At 39.1% G+C, this 17,784-nt stretch overlaps 1 protein-coding gene across 1 annotated transcript; it reads left to right on the plus strand.

The window, feature by feature from the left end:
• The first annotated feature begins 45 nt into the window (after positions 1 to 45).
• On the plus strand, positions 46 to 17,343 carry LOC124275295 (histone deacetylase 3-like). The gene is made up of 14 exons (XM_046710777.1): positions 46 to 192; positions 804 to 886; positions 3,382 to 3,524; positions 9,472 to 9,553; positions 10,053 to 10,109; positions 10,555 to 10,610; positions 11,042 to 11,175; positions 11,477 to 11,557; positions 11,837 to 11,910; positions 12,189 to 12,253; positions 15,272 to 15,420; positions 15,812 to 15,891; positions 16,177 to 16,337; positions 16,984 to 17,343. The coding sequence occupies exons 1-14, from the start codon at positions 135 to 137 to the stop codon at positions 17,057 to 17,059; spliced, it is 1,299 nt and encodes a 432-aa protein (XP_046566733.1). The 5' UTR covers positions 46 to 134; the 3' UTR covers positions 17,060 to 17,343.
• The last annotated feature ends 441 nt before the right edge of the window (positions 17,344 to 17,784 follow it).

A 17,784-nucleotide genomic window follows, 5' to 3' on the forward strand; every position in this document is an offset into this window, starting at 1 on the left:
CGTGTCAAATTAACCCCCTTGGATGCAGGGGGCGCTGTAGAGCAGCTTCCGGTACAGAAAGGCTACCGTCTTGGCCTTTCCTCGTATTCTGAGTTATGTGATCCATAAATTGCATCAATAAAACATAATTAACGATGCCGACTCCAACAGTTGCTTACTTCTATGACCAGGATGTTGGCAACTTTCATTATGGTTAGTATGACATTCACACAGCACTGGAAACACCGCAAACAAAAAAGGGAAATACCCATGAAAATGCCATAAGTGAACTGCCATTGTTTTCAAATAATATAAGTAACATTATAAGACCTGTGTAATTGTTTGTTTACTAGTATATGATAAGTGTGGCTTGAACTTTTGCTCTTTGTACCGTCATGACCACGTTTGCAGTGTCATTTTCTAGTGTAATGAGATTGATAAAATAGCATGAAAGTTTTCACTTACATTTTCATAAGATTCTATAATTTGTGACAAAGCTCATTTTGAATACTTTTGGTTCTGAACCGATCATTGGTAACTTAATACTGCTGGTAAAAGCACAGTTTGCTGTGGTGCTAATTTGCTCAGAGACGCTGGTTCAAACCCATTTACATGTATTCACCTTAGCCCTTGAATCCCATTTCTGATCAAGCACCCTTTGATGATCATTAGGGTCCAAAACAACCTGAAGATAATTCCAATGCATGCTAATTTTCAAGTCCCTGTTACCATAGTTTTGCTTATATAGCAATATATCTTGTGTGCATAGAATGATTATGAGCATATTCATGACACCTAACTTGATCATTTGTTATGTTTTCTAGGTCCAGGACATCCTATGAAACCACACAGAATATCACTTACACACTGCCTGGTGTTGCATTATGGACTGTACAAGAAAATGAAGGTAATGAAGAACTCAGGGGTGCAGGTACATGTACCACTGTCATTGGCACTGAACAGTTCATTAAGCAGTATTAATTGAAAAGATTTTCCCATTCCCCTTGAATGTGCTAATCATCATTGTATTACCATGGTTACAAGTCCGAAGTTAGTGCATGCCTTTTTGGTTGATTCAGGAGCAACTTAAAAAAGCCATTGAGGGATATCATAAAGATGGAAAGAAATGAGATTTAAATATGCCACAGTGGAATGCCCTCTCTGTGAAACATAACAGTGTTATAACCACCATAAGTTATGTAATATTATAACTTAACATGTTCATGTAAGCCTGATTTGCAATTCTGGCAACTGTTGGACTGTGTGCTTGATGGATGTCTTTAACAGTGTCTGTAACAAGGCATTCTAAGTGTAAATGGTTGGTGTAGAATATGTTGTAGACCTTCATTGGAGTGTCTGATGGGTATAATGTCAACATTTAATCATTGCAATGTAATGCAATGTAATGCAATGTATGTATACTTTGTTTATCATACCTATGGTATTTACCACTGTTAAAGGGGAAGTGGACACTAAAAAATATGTTTTTTCTTATGTTTGTTTCTTATGTAAAACAAAACAGAATTTTAGAATTAGTTGATATCATTGTACCCATTTTACCACATTGAAAGTAGAATACTCAATACAAGCCTCAAAATGTTATGCCATTATGAGGCTTTTGTTTTCCAAGCTAAACATGCCAGAGTTACCCCCCTTAGATTATGACTTATTTGGTGGCAACTGATTTTAACCGTGAAGAAATTTGTAAAAGGTATGAAAGATGCCTTATAAATGAAACTATGCAGCAGGATAGATTGACTGTTTGTAATGGACGTAACATAACCAACAGTACAGGTATCATAAGTTAATAAACACTCTGTAGTATGGCGGAAAGTTCATTTCAGTGTTCATGTTTTCATATTTCCCAAAACATTCTTAGCAATTCTGGGGGACATGGCTGATGTTTCAGAATGATCACTGGTGATTTGATGAAAGGAAAATACCCATGATAACTTTGCTTTTTTAAATTCACGTAATAAATACATGAATGGTGATTTTGTAATGTGTCAGAAATGGCGAGATTTACAATGCATGTAGTTTTCAGTAATTTTTTACTCACTACAATGAGTGAATGACATCACAGAAGTGTGAATTTCTCACAGAATTCAAAACTACGAGATGCATTTGTATTTGTGATTTATTAACCTTCTAGTGCCTAACAGGCAGCTTGGGTTATCCTGGGTAATAATGATCAGATTGTGCGCTTTGAGCAGGATATCTATCCTGGAAAAGGCGGGTTATAAATATTCTCATTATTATTATTATTATTTGGAGTGTGAAGCCCATTTTTGGTGTCCCCCGCCGTGATGTTGCTGGAATATTGCTAAAAGCGGCGTAAAACCAAACTCAGTCAGTCAGTATTATTTGGAAATTGTTTCAACATCAAAGTGTTTTCATAGGCAACCCGATTCTTGTTAACATGATATCTCATGAACTTTTGTACCCAATGTTTCAAATTTGGTGACAGCCTACATTGGGGGATTACCCAGACACCAGTTGATTTTGGTCACCGTGACCTTATTTTCAAGGTCACCACGACACTTTGACCACTTTTCAAACTCTTGTTAACGCGATATCTCATGAACTGTTGTACTCAGTGTCTTCAATTATGTCGACAGCCAACATTGGGTGATTATGCAGATTGTGATTCTTGTATGTGACCAAAAATAAAAGTAGTAAATGTGTTATAAATATTCCATTCTTTAGCGGCGGAGGACATTGCCATTATCAGTGGCAAACACTTGTTTACTTTAAGATGATCGACATATTTTACAATTTATGAGAAGAGTAGCAAACTTACTGGCACATTTGTCGATGGCTAGGTATTTTCATAACGAAGACAAGAAAGACAACTCACTTAATTTGAATGTGTTACAATTTGGTTACACTGTATGCAGAAATAAGAATGTTGCAACACTTTCTGAACAATGTATACATTTTTGCGAACCACATACCTGTACCTACATGAAATGGGTCAAATAAGGTCTATTGATGTTATACGTGTATGACTTGGCACCATAGATGTCATATTGCAAGGGACATAATCCATGGTATATTTCTTTTGGAAATAGAAGTCTTGATAAATAAGCAAAATATGAATCAATATAATGCAAACAATAAATTAGTTACTTGTGATATCTGTACTGTGTTGGTAATAAAACTACTAGATACATCACTTCTTTGAGTGGCATTTTATATGTTGGGAAGTACAATATTGACAAACTTTATGAATAACAACTTCTTTTATTTCGTTAGTGCGAAGTTTCGATACAGATTCTTGAATCTGTTACTTGATAAACTTTTTTTTAAGTTTAAAATTGCTGAACAACAAGATTTATTTTCATGTATGCTTGCCCTTTAGGTATAAGCAGGTGTATGCTTTATGTGTATTTTACATTACAGGTGTACAGACCATACCGAGCTACCTTCCATGACATGTGCAGATTTCACTCTGAAGATTACATTGACTTCCTTCGAAGAGTGACACCTAACAATGTCCAGAGCTTCACAAAGTCACTCAGTATGTTCAATGTGGGGGAAGACTGGTAAGACTGTGTGCTATATTTACTTCATAACAGGTCACTTCTCATCACAGCTGATAAAGACATGCATTCAACATGCAAAAAGAACATTTGAAAGTGTTAAATATGCTAAATCTCTGCTACCCAAATATCATTGTACAAGATTCAGACAAACTAACAATAACATCATAAAACAATTGTAATCAGGGTTTTACATAGCTCTTCAAAACTGGGACTCCTAGGGACTCAGGGCATATTTTTTGAGAGTCCATTTCGAAAAATTGGGAGTCTATCAAATTTGCATGAAATCAATGATCATGGATGCTTCCCATTTGATAATGATAATACTATAATATGTGTTAGTTTCAATGTCATTAGAATAATAATTGTAAACAGAATGTCTATATTTTTCCTTATCCTGATTCATGATCTTTTGCTTATCTCCCTTTCCCTTACGAATGGTAGTGGAACACTTGAATCCCTTGAAGTTCCCGAAAAGGACGTATAAATACACTCACCCACGAGTTACCTCCCTTTGCCCTTTCCCGCGCAAACCAGTCATGTGACGTGACTTACTTGTCACTCTCTCCCTTTTCGCCCAAGCGGATGGTTGGGCGAGCACTGGAGTCCTGTATACGGCATCATATCCTTTTTATTTAGCCCTATTCTTCAAAATTACGCAGATAACAGCAACATAGACATCTACAGGGTTTGCAAACCCTAGGGTTAACAAACCCTTACATCAACAGGCAGGATGTTGACGTCGACTCTATTACCATACAGCTGAATAAAACGAAGCAATGATGAAAACGGATGAGGTCTTATACCGGGTAGCAGATGGCCTGCGGATATTGTCGTTCACTCACTCACTCCAACCCAACAGAGACGTACTGCATATACGCTGATGACTTCGACTCCAATATGATATCACCTATGAAGCCGATATCTCAAGTACTGGAGAACCTCAAGACAACCTTTGTAAAGGGCTTAAGGTTAACATCGCCTTCAAGTATCCTTGAACGGACGTACAGATGATCGTATTAACACTCGTCACTCAGCGTGGGGATTAGGAATTATATCCTATCAACTAGATTCAACATCGGTATTTCTTCAAGATCCATACAGACATATGTCTCAACAGCCTCCTTCGTCATGGGGAATAAGTGATTATATCACTAAACAAGAATTTACACTTGGAGCAACCCTTAGTCAAGAGGTTTATATGAGAGGCGTAGAATTACGCTCGCTTTTACTCAACCAACTACATTGCATCAGATTTTATGGAGGCCAACTTGCTACAACACTGGTGACGTCATGCTTGAAGCTGATTGGTCCACGTCAGAAAACGCCTCCCACTGACAGAGCAGGCTCCAGCATGTTTTCTCATTGTAAACAAGCCCGTGGTACGAGGGAATACTTCATCGGCAGCCTTGGAAACAGTATACAACTACGGCCTGTTATCATCATGGGAATCTAATAGATGTCTAGTCTTGACAGCAGGATAAACGATGTTTATTTTGGAAGTTGTCGCTGATAAAAGCTGGTATGAATACCTGTCCCCTGCGATGATACACGGGAGACAGCCTTGCTATAAATAGACAACGCTTCGATGTCAACACAGATCGCCTGCGTATATAAGGGGAAGAATGATGTATCATCACTGCAATCAGAGGTTAGCACTTCCAATGGAACGTCCTATCGTTTGGAATATCGTAGGCTCTATGATTATTCATACGAATAACCAAGCCTATCGGCACCTATCTGCAACATCGAGGTCTACGCAGTGCCGGTTATCTGGACGACGGCATACAGGTTCTTCAAAGTGCCAATCACCTCAGGGAGCAGCTGAACTTGGCTAGTGAACCTGATGTAAATTGGAGTTAGAATCAAACAAGATCTTCAGTTGCTGGGAATATGAATTATCACAACACAGAATCGAATTGTGGGCCCAGAAGATCATTGGGTCAAGATACAAGCCATGATTCAACAAGCAGTCATCTCTCCATTAACACTACGAACATGGCAATGCCTACTCGGTCTACTAGCCTTGGCGCAGGACTTGTCTCGCACAGGAAGGTTACAACTAAGACCGCTGCAACGGTTCCTGATAATACATTTAGACAGCGTCGACCTTACCTTGCTGCCAGAAAACCTCAGGAGGTATCTACTGTGGTGGACACACAGGTTGAACGTTTGCAAAGGAACCTATTTAAGAGAGCCGGCCTTCGGCACACATCTCTACGCAGACGCCTCGATGCAAGGATGGGGTGCGCATCTCAACGATCAAGTTGCGTCGCTAAAGTGGTCCAAAATGGAACAGCAGCTTCACATAGCTGCTAGAGATGAAAGCAGTGATCAACACCTTACAACTATGGTCGAGCTTGCTGAACAACAAAATGCTGATGATCCACACGGACAACTCCACAGTGGCGTTCTCCATAAACTGGCAAGGATCCACAAGGTCACCAAGCCTGTTGCAGCTCACATTCCAGTTGTTCCAGATCACGCAGGAAGCAAACATCTGGATAAAGGCGTGTCACATACCCGGAGCCAAGAAAGTACTGGCAGACACTCTCTCAAGACCACTACACCCGTCACCTACGGAATGGATGCTCCATCCAGAAGCGTTTCGGAACATAAAGGAGATAGGATGCCACGAGATTCTTGCATACAGACCTGTTTGCCACGAGATTCAACAGAACACAACCACAGGCGCTACTCTTTTTCCACCCTGATACTCGCCAGTTCCAGATGAAACAGACTCAGATGCTACAACTGACTTTGGTCGGGCCCTATTGGCCAGTGAGAGCATGGTTCCCAGACCTAATAGAAGATCTCGGAAACCCAGTAATCAAATTACCAGATTGGCCGCACCTACTAATACATCCGCACACCAAGCAAGTCCACAGAAACCCAACAGTGTTCCAGTTACACGTGTGGACCGTATCAAAACGTGCTTAAAGATAAGAGGATACTCCGCCAGGGCAGTCAAAGCAGTAACGCTAGCGTTACGCAGATCGACTCGTAACCTATATGACGACAAATGCCTGAAGTTTGAGACTTATGCAAGGCGGAAAGGCTTCATAGCGATGATAGCCACTCATCCTCAAGTGGCCGAATATCTGTGTCATCTTAGACAGACCAGACATCTGAAGCCTTCAAGGGTTCGACACTATCTACATACCTCGCTGCAATCAGTACAGTGATTGTGTGAAGCCCATTTCTGGTGTTCCCCGCCGTGATGTTGCTGGAATATTGCTAAAAGCGACGTAAAACCAAACTCAGTCAGTCAGTCAGTACAGTGATTACGATGAAAACAGGCATCAAGTTGATGAAAGTACCAGAATTACTTACTCTGCTGAGATCTTTTAAGCTGGAGGACCAGCAAAAGAAATTCAGAGCTCCAGCCTGGGATCTAAATGTAATTCTGCGTCATCTTACCAGTGATGTCTACGAACCACTAGATCAGATTACACTCGAGCTGCTAACACAGAAGACGCTGTTCCTGCTTGCGTTAGCCACAGCAGCTCGCATATCGGAGATACATGCACTGGACTTTGGTCGAACCACATTCGACAGAGGGCAACATAATGCAGTTCATCTAGGACTTAGATGGGACTTTATTGCCAAGAACCAGCTACCTGGTCAACCAGATAGACAGTTCCACGTACCAGCGCTGTCTACAGTCCTCGGTCCACAGGATATAGAGGACTTATCCTTGTGTCCAGTCAGAGCCCTGAAGATATATCTTCAAAAGACTGAGACGAGGAGACAAAAATTCAAGCGCCTATTCATCCCATTATCAACAGAGACTTCGGCAAGAATGACCATATCGTTCTGGATGAGAGCCGTTATATTGTGAGCCTATAAAGCAGCAGGACTTGAACCTCCTAGACGTCAACATTAGCTCTGCACGGAAATTGCTCTATACCGACAATTATGGAGGGCTGCTTTTGGAAGTCAGACACGGTGTTTGCTAACCACTACCTCCGAGACATAGCCACTGAAGACGTCTCAGGCATTCACCAATTTCGTTGTAGCACAACAACTAACGGTTCCTCAAAAGCGCTGAGTTGGAAAATCTCACCCTTTATCACGCTGACTTGTTGATAACTTTTACTAAGGAAAAGTACTAAAGTACTGTCGGAAATAGAAAAAAACTGTTTTTAGGCTGTTACTCTGTATCCTTAAAATTTACACAATTGCAAATAGCATATGTCGAAATAACCCACATCGGCCTAACTGGGCGTTCAGTGGGATGTGTAATAGGACATCCAGAAAAGCATGTTTACTAGTAAAATCGGGCAAAACTTAGAAAAAATACGAACAGCTGCTGAAAACAATAGATCAGACTATAGATGGCAATTAGGTCGCTCAGCCAGGTATGACGACGGACCATCAACTCACTTGGCATGAAATGCACGTGCTGCCCACAGACACAAGGGGTCATCTCAAATATGTTTTATGCTTTTTCATGTGTATTGAACATGCCTCGACTGATTTTCTAATCTTAGCTAATATCTCTATCCCCAAACCCAAACCCAACTGCCGTCAACAACACCCGTCTTGGTTTTGCTTTTGAGACGACCCCTCCTACCTGTTTCTTTTTGTAGTGATAGTGAGACTCAATGGTATCTATATCCTTAATAGTTTCTGTATTAAAGTTGTTATTTTTTACGTCTGCTATCGTTTCTTATGAAGCTAAGTCTAATTTTAAAATGGACATTCAAAAAGTGTCATTTGTTATACAATATCATCGCACACTAATTTGCATAAAGCCATGGTCTGCTCCAAATAAGTCTCTTCGGACTTTGAAAATAACCGCATTGCTCATTTCTGCACTAATATCTCCTCAGTAAAATCCTTTTTTAACGTTTCCTATCTCCCTACCACTGAGACTGTAGTTAGGCCGAACTTAGTTCAACAGATATTTCACATTTTCACATATTAACTACCTAAATTATAGATATAAATGTGAAAAAACAGGGTTTTTTATTTCCGACAGTACTTTAGTTTGAAAGCCCATGCGCACAGTCTAAGACCGGCTAGCATGAGTGATTAAAGATCCTGTACGGGTAAAGATCTTACCTGTACGTGAAGGGGTCGCAACTCATTTATGATAAAGATCTTATCATAATCTATGGGTTGTTATAAGATATCTAGTAATAGGAGAATACTAGTTTATCTGTAGCCACATGAATCAACATGATTGAACTTGTCTGAGATTGAAGTAAGGCAAGAAAGTGGTCCCCCCGAGTTATAACGGAAGTTGGAAGAATAGGATCATGGAAATGCCGTTCGCAGTTCCCATGGGGGGGATACAGAACGTATCTGAGGACAGCTGTTGAATCCAGAGGCTTGACCCACACATATCCGTAGGATTCTATAAGCAAGAGATCATGAGTCAGGATAAGGAAAAATATGTAATTTTTTATGTAAAATTGATATTTATACTTATCCTGACTCATGACGAAGAAGCCCTCCCAACCTCCCCGTTGAAGACACTTGAGATTTCACAGCAGATCCAAGTGCATGGGTAAGGCATGTCACATGACTGGTTTCGTGGGAAAAGGCAAAGGGAGGTAACTTCGTGGGTGAGTGTATTTATACGTCCGCTTAGGGAACTTCAAGGGATTCAAGTGTTCCACTACCATTCGAAAAGGGAAAGGGAGATAAGCAAAAGATCATGAGTCAGGATAAGTATAAAATATCAATTTTACTTAAAAAATGACATATTTTAATATAGGATATCATTACAAATTCTTAAAGTTCTTTCCCAGAATAAAATTATATTCCGTCCACAGAGACGCACATGATTTTAGTTTGGGGGTACATCTTCAAATTTCTGCGTCCCTTAAAACCCTGGTAATTATCTTGAGATGCAGTAAAGAAAAGTGTTTTTTGTGTAGAATGATGTACATCTGAGCATGTTGAGAACCTGTGATGGCATGTGTGATATTATTTTTTTCAGTCCAGTGTTTGATGGACTGTTTGACTTTTGTGCAATGTACACTGGAGCCTCATTAGAAGGGGCAGTCAAACTCAACAACAATGTAAGTACAGACAAGATAAAATGTTGTTTGACCATGAAAGTGGATTGAGTTAAATGTTTGACATTTTTAATCTTTTATTCATGTTAGATAGTGTCATAAATTATGAATGGAATTAAGGAAATCCCTGACATCCTGAGCGGTAACGTTATGAAAGTTTTGTGGATTGGGACCCAGTAATAGACTACATAATTTATGCAGAAACATTTGAATCTGTTAGTCCAAACCTTAAAAAATTCGGGCATATGAAGACACGTGTAAAATGATTCGAGTCAACTGAAGGTCAATAAGACCTTTGGGAAGTCACTCATCAGACTGTCTGATTTGCCTTGTTCCTGACAATTATCAAGAGATATCAGTAAAATTGACCATTCCTTAATTGTTCCTGACAATTATCAAGAGATATCAGTAAAATTGACCATTCCCTAATTGTTCCTGACAATTATCAAGAGATATCAGTAAAATTGACCATTCCCTGATGTTTTGTCTTCTCCCCGTGCAGCACTGTGATATTGCTGTCAACTGGTCAGGGGGTCTGCATCATGCCAAGAAGTATGAGGTAACATGACTATATCCATAGGCTCCATATATTGCAGGATGCTACATGGTATGACAACTGACCTTGTTTGTAATTTAAAGTTCAAATAATAATGACAGTTAAATTGGGTGGTGTACTAAGTAAATGGTTTGGAAATTATGAACATTTTAATGATACTCTTAAGACTTGTACTGAGCATGCTGACAGAGCCTGTGACTGTCATTACAGCATCAGTATCAGCATCTATAAGGATCTTGATGGACTTGTACCTATGTAATAGTTACCAGCAGACATCAAATAGTACAAGCTAAGCTGTACATAGCAGTGAATCACCTCTGTAGCATGCCCAGATAATCACTCAATTTGTTACAAGTTTTATACATATATTTAGAATGTAGTGTTAATGACACAGCTTTTGTGGTATCCGATGTATAACATGTAGCTAACAGTTTTATGTCTTTTCCAGGCATCTGGTTTCTGTTATGTGAACGATATTGTCATTGCCATCCTCGAACTGTTGAAGTAAGTACTGTGCACCTTCGTTCCCATAATACTAATTATGTGAGTGTAACACTGTTGTCATCACAGTAGTTAGAAACAATCAGCGATTAAATCCAGCACAAATATAATCTGGTTATTATTACCCCGGATAACCCAAGCTGCCAGTGAGGTGCTAGAAGGTTAATAGTCCATCCAAGGACTCTCCGCGCCCAACGTTGCTTAGCGTTGATATCACCCACAAGTGTTGTATATTGCTGTGTTAATTACAGATATCACCACAAGTGTTGTATATATTGACAAGTGTTGTGTGTTAATGATTACAGATATCATCCACAAGTATCACCACAACTGTTGGATATTGTGTTGTATATTATCACACACTGTTGTATATTAACACATGTTAATTACAGATATCACCACAACTGTTGAGTATTGACATGTGTTAATTACAGATATCACCCACGAGTGTTGTATATTGACATTGACATCCATCATGGAGATGGAGTCCAAGAAGCATTCTACCTCACAGACAGAGTGATGACAGTTTCCTTCCATAAATATGGCAACTTCTTCTTCCCAGGAACAGGTGAGTACAACAACGCTCCCAGATTTAACTTTTCACAGGAATTCAACTGGTCATTCAACAATTTCATTACTTTACAGGGCCTTCTTATGTTCTGTAAGGACACTTGAAATGAATTATTTAGGGTACGCTGCATCCCTTGCTTAGTAGATTAAATTGAAAAACTGCTCAATGCGATATGATTACACTGTGGAAAGTATGACTGCCTATTCATAGCAGATTGACACTGAGAGATTCATATTTCAAATGAGACATAAGTTCAGCAGCTGGTGTGATTGTCACGATGCATGTGTCTGATTTTCAGGTGACATGTACGAGCTTGGTGCAGAGAGTGGCAGGCAGTATTCAGTCAATGTACCTCTCAAAGAAGGAATAGATGACACAAGTAAGTTTTGGTCGATACAGTTATCTTTTAACAAACAACTTGAAGGAATATATAGTCTCATGTGGACATTCCAAAGAAGTTTCAACCCTTCAAGATCCATTTACAGCAATGGACCAATGCTACTACTTCTACAGATGGATAACTTCATGTTTGTAAATATTACATTATGTTAATTATACATAATGAGATTTCTATGCATAAATATAATGACATGCATGTGAGTCTGACATGTCAGCACTGATTAATGATTGTTATGAGTTATTTTGTTTACAATTTCAGCATACATGCAGGTGTTTAAACCTGTCATTGCATCAGTGATGGAGTTTTATCAGCCGACATGTGTTGTCTTACAGGTAAGTTAATGCAAGTCTACATAGTCAGATCACACTGTTGTGCAGTGACTAGACATACAGAATAGAGGCTCTATTGGTTAGGTGCTGATGCAGAATGTTCTACATCTATCTCTGTAGCTGATTTGAAAAACATGCCTAGCTGCGACATGGAAATGTGGAATCTGCTGTTTTAATATTTTAAATGATGAGGTTCTAGTAAACAAAAAGTGTATCTGTTAAGTTATATCTACATGATTTGCTGGTGTGGTGTAATGCATGTTTATCACCTGCTGTTTCAGTGTGGAGCAGATTCCCTTGGCAGTGACAGACTGGGATGTTTCAACCTCAGTATCAAGGGGCATGGGTGAGATGGAACTCATTATGCCAGAATGTTAGTCAAAATGACACAATGTATACATACAACTGTTTGAGTGATGATGTGACACAATGTATACAACTGTTTGAGTGATGATGTGACACAATGTCTACATACAACTGTTTCAGTGACGATGTGACACAATTTTTACAACTGTTTCAGTGATGATGTGACACTATGTATACATACAACTGTTTGAGTGATGATGTGACACAATGTATACATACAACTGTTTGAGTGATGATGTTTCAGTGATGATGAGACACAATGTATACAACTGTTTCAGTGATGATGTGACACAATGTATACATACAACTGTTTCAGTGATGATGTGACACAATGTATGTGACACAATGTATACAACTGTTTCAGTGATGATGTGACACAATGTATACATACAACTGTTTGAGTGATGATGTGACACAATGTATACATACAACTGTTTGAGTGATGATGTGACACAATGTATACATACAACTGTTTGAGTGATGATGTGACACAATGTATACATACAACTGTTTCAGTGATGATGTGACACAATGTATACATACAACTGTTTCAGTGATGATGTGACACAATGTATACAACTGTTTCAGTGATGATGTGACACACAATGTTTCAGTGATGATGTGACACAATGTATACAACTGTTTCAGTGATGATGTGACACAATGTATACATACAACTGTTTCAGTGATGATGTGACACAATGTATACAACTGTTTCAGTGATGATGTGACACAATGTATACAACTGTTTCAGTGATGATGTGACACAATGTATACATACAACTGTTTGAGTGATGATGTGACACAATGTATATACAACTGTTTCAGTGATGATGTGACACAATGTATACAACTGTTTCAGTGATGATGTGACACAATGTATACAACTGTTTCAGTGATGATGTGACACAATGTATACATACAACTGTTTCAGTGATGATGTGACACAATGTATACAACTGTTTCAGTGATGATGTGACACAATGTATACAACTGTTTCAGTGATGATGTGACACAATGTATACAACTGTTTCAGTGATGATGTGACACAATGTATACATACAACTGTTTCAGTGATGATGTGACACAATGTATACAACTGTTTCAGTGATGATGTGACACAATGTATACAACTGTTTCAGTGATGATGTGACACAATGTATACATACAACTGTTTCAGTGATGATGTGACACAATGTATACATACAACTGTTTCAGTGATGATGTGACACAATGTATACAACTGTTTCAGTGATGATGTGACACAATGTATATACAACTGTTTCAGTGATGATGTGACACAATGTATACAACTGTTTCAGTGATGATGTGACACAATGTATACAACTGTTTCAGTGATGATGTGACACAATGTATACATACAACTGTTTGAGTGATGATGTGACACAATGTATACATACAACTGTTTCAGTGATGATGTGACACAATGTATACATACAACTGTTTCAGTGATGATGTGACACAATGTATACAACTGTTTCAGTGATGATGTGACACAATGTATACAACTGTTTGAGTGATGATGTGACACAATGTATACATACAACTGTTTGAGTGATGATGTGACACAATGTATACATACAACTGTTTCAGTGATGATGTGACACAATGTATACATACAACTGTTTCAGTGATGATGTGACACAATGTATACAACTGTTTCAGTGATGATGTGACACAATGTATACATACAACTGTTTGAGTGATGATGTGACACAATGTATACATACAACTGTTTCAGTGATGATGTGACACAATGTATACAACTGTTTCAGTGATGATGTGACACAATTTATACAACTGTTTCAGTGATGATGTGACACAATGTATACAACTGTTTCAGTGATGATGTGACACAATGTATACAACTGTTTCAGTGATGATGTGACACAATGTATACAACTGTTTCAGTGATGATGTGACACAATGTAACACTTACAACTGTTTCAGTGATGATGTGACACTATGTTACAACTGTTTGTATATGTTTCAGTGTGAGTATGTGACACTGTTTCAGTGATGATGTGACATGTTACACTGTGTTCATGTTTCAGTGAGTGTGTGACAATATGTTACACTGTGCATATGTTTCAGTGAGTGTGATGCTATGTTACACTGTGTTCATGTTTCAGTGAGTGTGATGCTATGTTACACTGTGTTCATGTTTCAGTGAGTGTGTGACAATATGTTACACTGTGCATATGTTTCAGTGAGTGTGATGCTATGTTACACTGTGTTCATGTTTCAGTGAGTGTGATGCTATGTTACACTGTGTATATGTTTCAGTGTGAGTGTGTGACACTATCATACACTGTGATGTATGTTTCAGTGAGTGTGTGAGAATATGTTACACTGTGTTCATGTTTCAGTGAGTGTGATGCTATGTTACACTGTGCATATGTTTCAGTGATGTGTTGTTACACTGTGTTCATGTTTCAGTGAGTGTGTGACAATATGTTACAGTGCAGCATATGTTTCAGTGAGTGTGATGCTATGTTACACTGTGTTCATGTTTCAGTGAGTGTGATGCTATGTTACACTGTGTTCATGTTTCAGTGAGTGTGTGACAATATGTTACACTGTGCATATGTTTCAGTGAGTGTGACACTATGTTACACTGTGTTCATGTTTCAGTGAGTGTGTGACAATATGTTACACTGTGCATATGTTTCAGTGAGTGTGATGCTATGTTACACTGTGTTCATGTTTCAGTGAGTGTGATGCTATGTTACACTGTGTTCATGTTTCAGTGAGTGTTGACAATATGTTACACTGTGTTCATGTTTCAGTGAGTGTGATGCTATGTTACACTGTGTTCATGTTTCAGTGAGTGATGCTATGTTTCACTCTGTTTATGTTTCAGTGAGTGTGACACTATGTTACACTGTGCATATGTTTCAGTGAGTGTGACTCTATATTAAACTGTGTTCATGTTTCAGTGAGTGTGACACTATATTAAACTGTGTTCATGTTTCAGTGAGTGTGTGAAGGTGGTCAAGGAGTATGGGCTGCCCATGATGGTCCTGGGAGGAGGGGGCTACACCAAGAGGAATGTGGCTCGATGCTGGACTCATGAAACATCTGTGTTACTGGACGACCAGATTTCTAACGAACTGCCTTACAATGGTAAGAATCAAAGGAAGATGATCTTTCAGGCACCAACAAATACATGGAAATTCCAGGTTAGAAGAGGTCCCCAGCAGCTAATGTAAGAGTGGACTGAATAGATGAGATAGTCAGACCTCATGACCCAGCTGATGGCATGTCATCATTGTGGATAAGTGCTATTGATCACTCAGCTGTCTGGTCAGGGTCTCATCATTTTCAAGCATCTGTCATGTATTGTATATTACTGAATCTGGCTTTAAGCAACAAACATTTTGGTGCCATTAAATTATCTTCTGTTTGTCCATATGTACATCTTGAGATGTATGTGAATGAAAGTTACATGTACTTGAATGTGAATGTACAATGCATTTCATGAATATAATAATGACTATGTGATCTTGTTTCACAGAATACCTGGAATACTTTGCTCCAGATTTCTCACTCCATCCAGACATTTCTACAAAACAGGAAAACCTAAACACAAAGCAGGTAGTGTATAATGTCTCGACACCTTTATCTGCACCTCTATCTCAGAACATTGTCTTGAGCTCAGACTTTCAGTTATGAAAAACATAGACAAGTGTAGTATATTATTTGAGGCATTCATCTGTGTGGACTCGTCCTTCTTTCAGAAGTATGGTCTTCAAATTCAAGTATTGATTGTTTCATTGTGGGACTAAAGTGTCAGTATATTAAGTGTTACATTTTTTGCTATTTTATGCAAACTAAGTGTGGCTTTTTGAGTTAGATAATGTTATGATGTCTTGTCTGCAGTATCTGGACCACATACGTCAGACGATTCATGAAAACTTGAAGAACCTGATTCACGCCCCCAGTGTCCAGATGCAGGACATCCCTCCCGACCTCCTAAACCTGGAGAACATCGAGGAGCAGGACCCCGACATCAGGAACCACCAGGACGACGTGGACAAGAGGTGAGGCCATAGCTTGTTCACATATGTTTGTTCACATATTTTTGTTCACATATTTTTGTTGTAATTATTAGTGCAGGGATTCCAAGATCATTTTGCACATAACGATCCTAGCACTACAGTGACCATAGCTTCCGTGCCCTAACATAGACTTCAGATGGTCGTAGTGCTGAGCCTGCATAAGTTGGCCCAGGATACAATTTCCTCTGACTACCCATGCTTGTTGTTATGAGGTTGCTGCTAAAATCTTTGTTGCATCTCGCATATTGGTTCCTGGTGTTACTGCTATAAGCATGTTCATTTACATGCCATTTATTCACATGTGTCCTCCTTTCCAAAACAAACAAACTGTAAGTGTTTCTCTCCTACCCGTGAAGATCTGGATTAGAATTGATCTTCAAGAACCCATGCTTGTCATAAGAGGTGACTAACGGGATCGGGTGGTCAGGCTCGCTGACTTGGTTGACACATGACATCCTATCCCAGTTGCATAGATCGATGCTCATGATGTTGATCACTGGATTGTCTGGTCCAGACTTGATTATTTAGCTGGAATATTGCTGAATGCAGTGTAAAACTAAACTCACTCACTCACTCCTCACTCACTCATTACTCACTCACTCACTCACTCACTGTTTCTCTCTTACAGGGTTGAACCAGCCAACGAGTTTTATGATGGTGACAAAGACAATGACAAGGAGAACGACGGCTTCCTGGACGTGTGACCCAGGCACATGTGGCATCATCGACATTGTCAGCAGACTGTAGCAGGCTACCGTCTCATGCATTCACGCATCTTCTTCCAAGGGAGATCACTCTCATTTCACAGTGATGGGCATACAAATGAAGGGAGGATTCTCTAAAACATGCTGCCATTAAAAACACCACTGCCATAAATGGCAGCTTGGAACCTTCATAGCCACATCATTATTGTGGCTTCATTCTTGTAGCACATTGAGGTTAATCACACACAATGTACAACGATGACAAAAAATATTTCTTCCTAAAATCATCTTTGTCTTCAGATAAAATGGCAAAAGAAAACCTACATTTTTCCAAGGGGGACTGGGCTCAAGCTGATTGGCAAGCTAGTAGGTTTGATTTAAGCTGTTGAAAGACACCTTTTACTAAACTCAGATGTGATCATCTTCAGTAACTGATACCCCACTCACCTGGTTCGCCTCCAGATAACGTCAACAGAACAAATTACTGTGTCCAGTCTAAGACGAGGACTGGACTCGATTACTAAATGTGTATCATGTCCTTCAAGAAAATGTTTGTCGGTACCAGTAATTTTGACACAGTTGTATGTTGTATACAGTGTTGTATAGATGTTGTCCTATAATTTGAGGAAGAAATATGAACACGACATGTCATGGTCGTGCTAAGAAGGCCTATGATCAAACTGAGAAATGCTGGATAATTTTTTTTGTCCATGCCAAAAGATTTG

The sequence above is a fragment of the Haliotis rubra genome, unplaced genomic scaffold (assembly GCF_003918875.1).
Source record: "Haliotis rubra isolate DU_JTF1 unplaced genomic scaffold, ASM391887v1 Scf2, whole genome shotgun sequence".
In the NCBI taxonomy this organism is placed as follows: Eukaryota; Metazoa; Mollusca; class Gastropoda; order Lepetellida; family Haliotidae; genus Haliotis; species Haliotis rubra.

Coding starts and splice junctions, on each gene's coding strand:
- LOC124275295 (XM_046710777.1), top strand. CDS start 135: ATGCCGACTCCAACAGTTGCTTACTTCTATGACCAGGATGTTGGCAAC. Junction 887..3,381: donor GACTGTACAAGAAAATGAAG/GTAATGAAGAAC, acceptor TTTACATTACAG/GTGTACAGACCATACCGAGC. Junction 11,176..11,476: donor CTTCTTCTTCCCAGGAACAG/GTGAGTACAACA, acceptor TCTGATTTTCAG/GTGACATGTACGAGCTTGGT.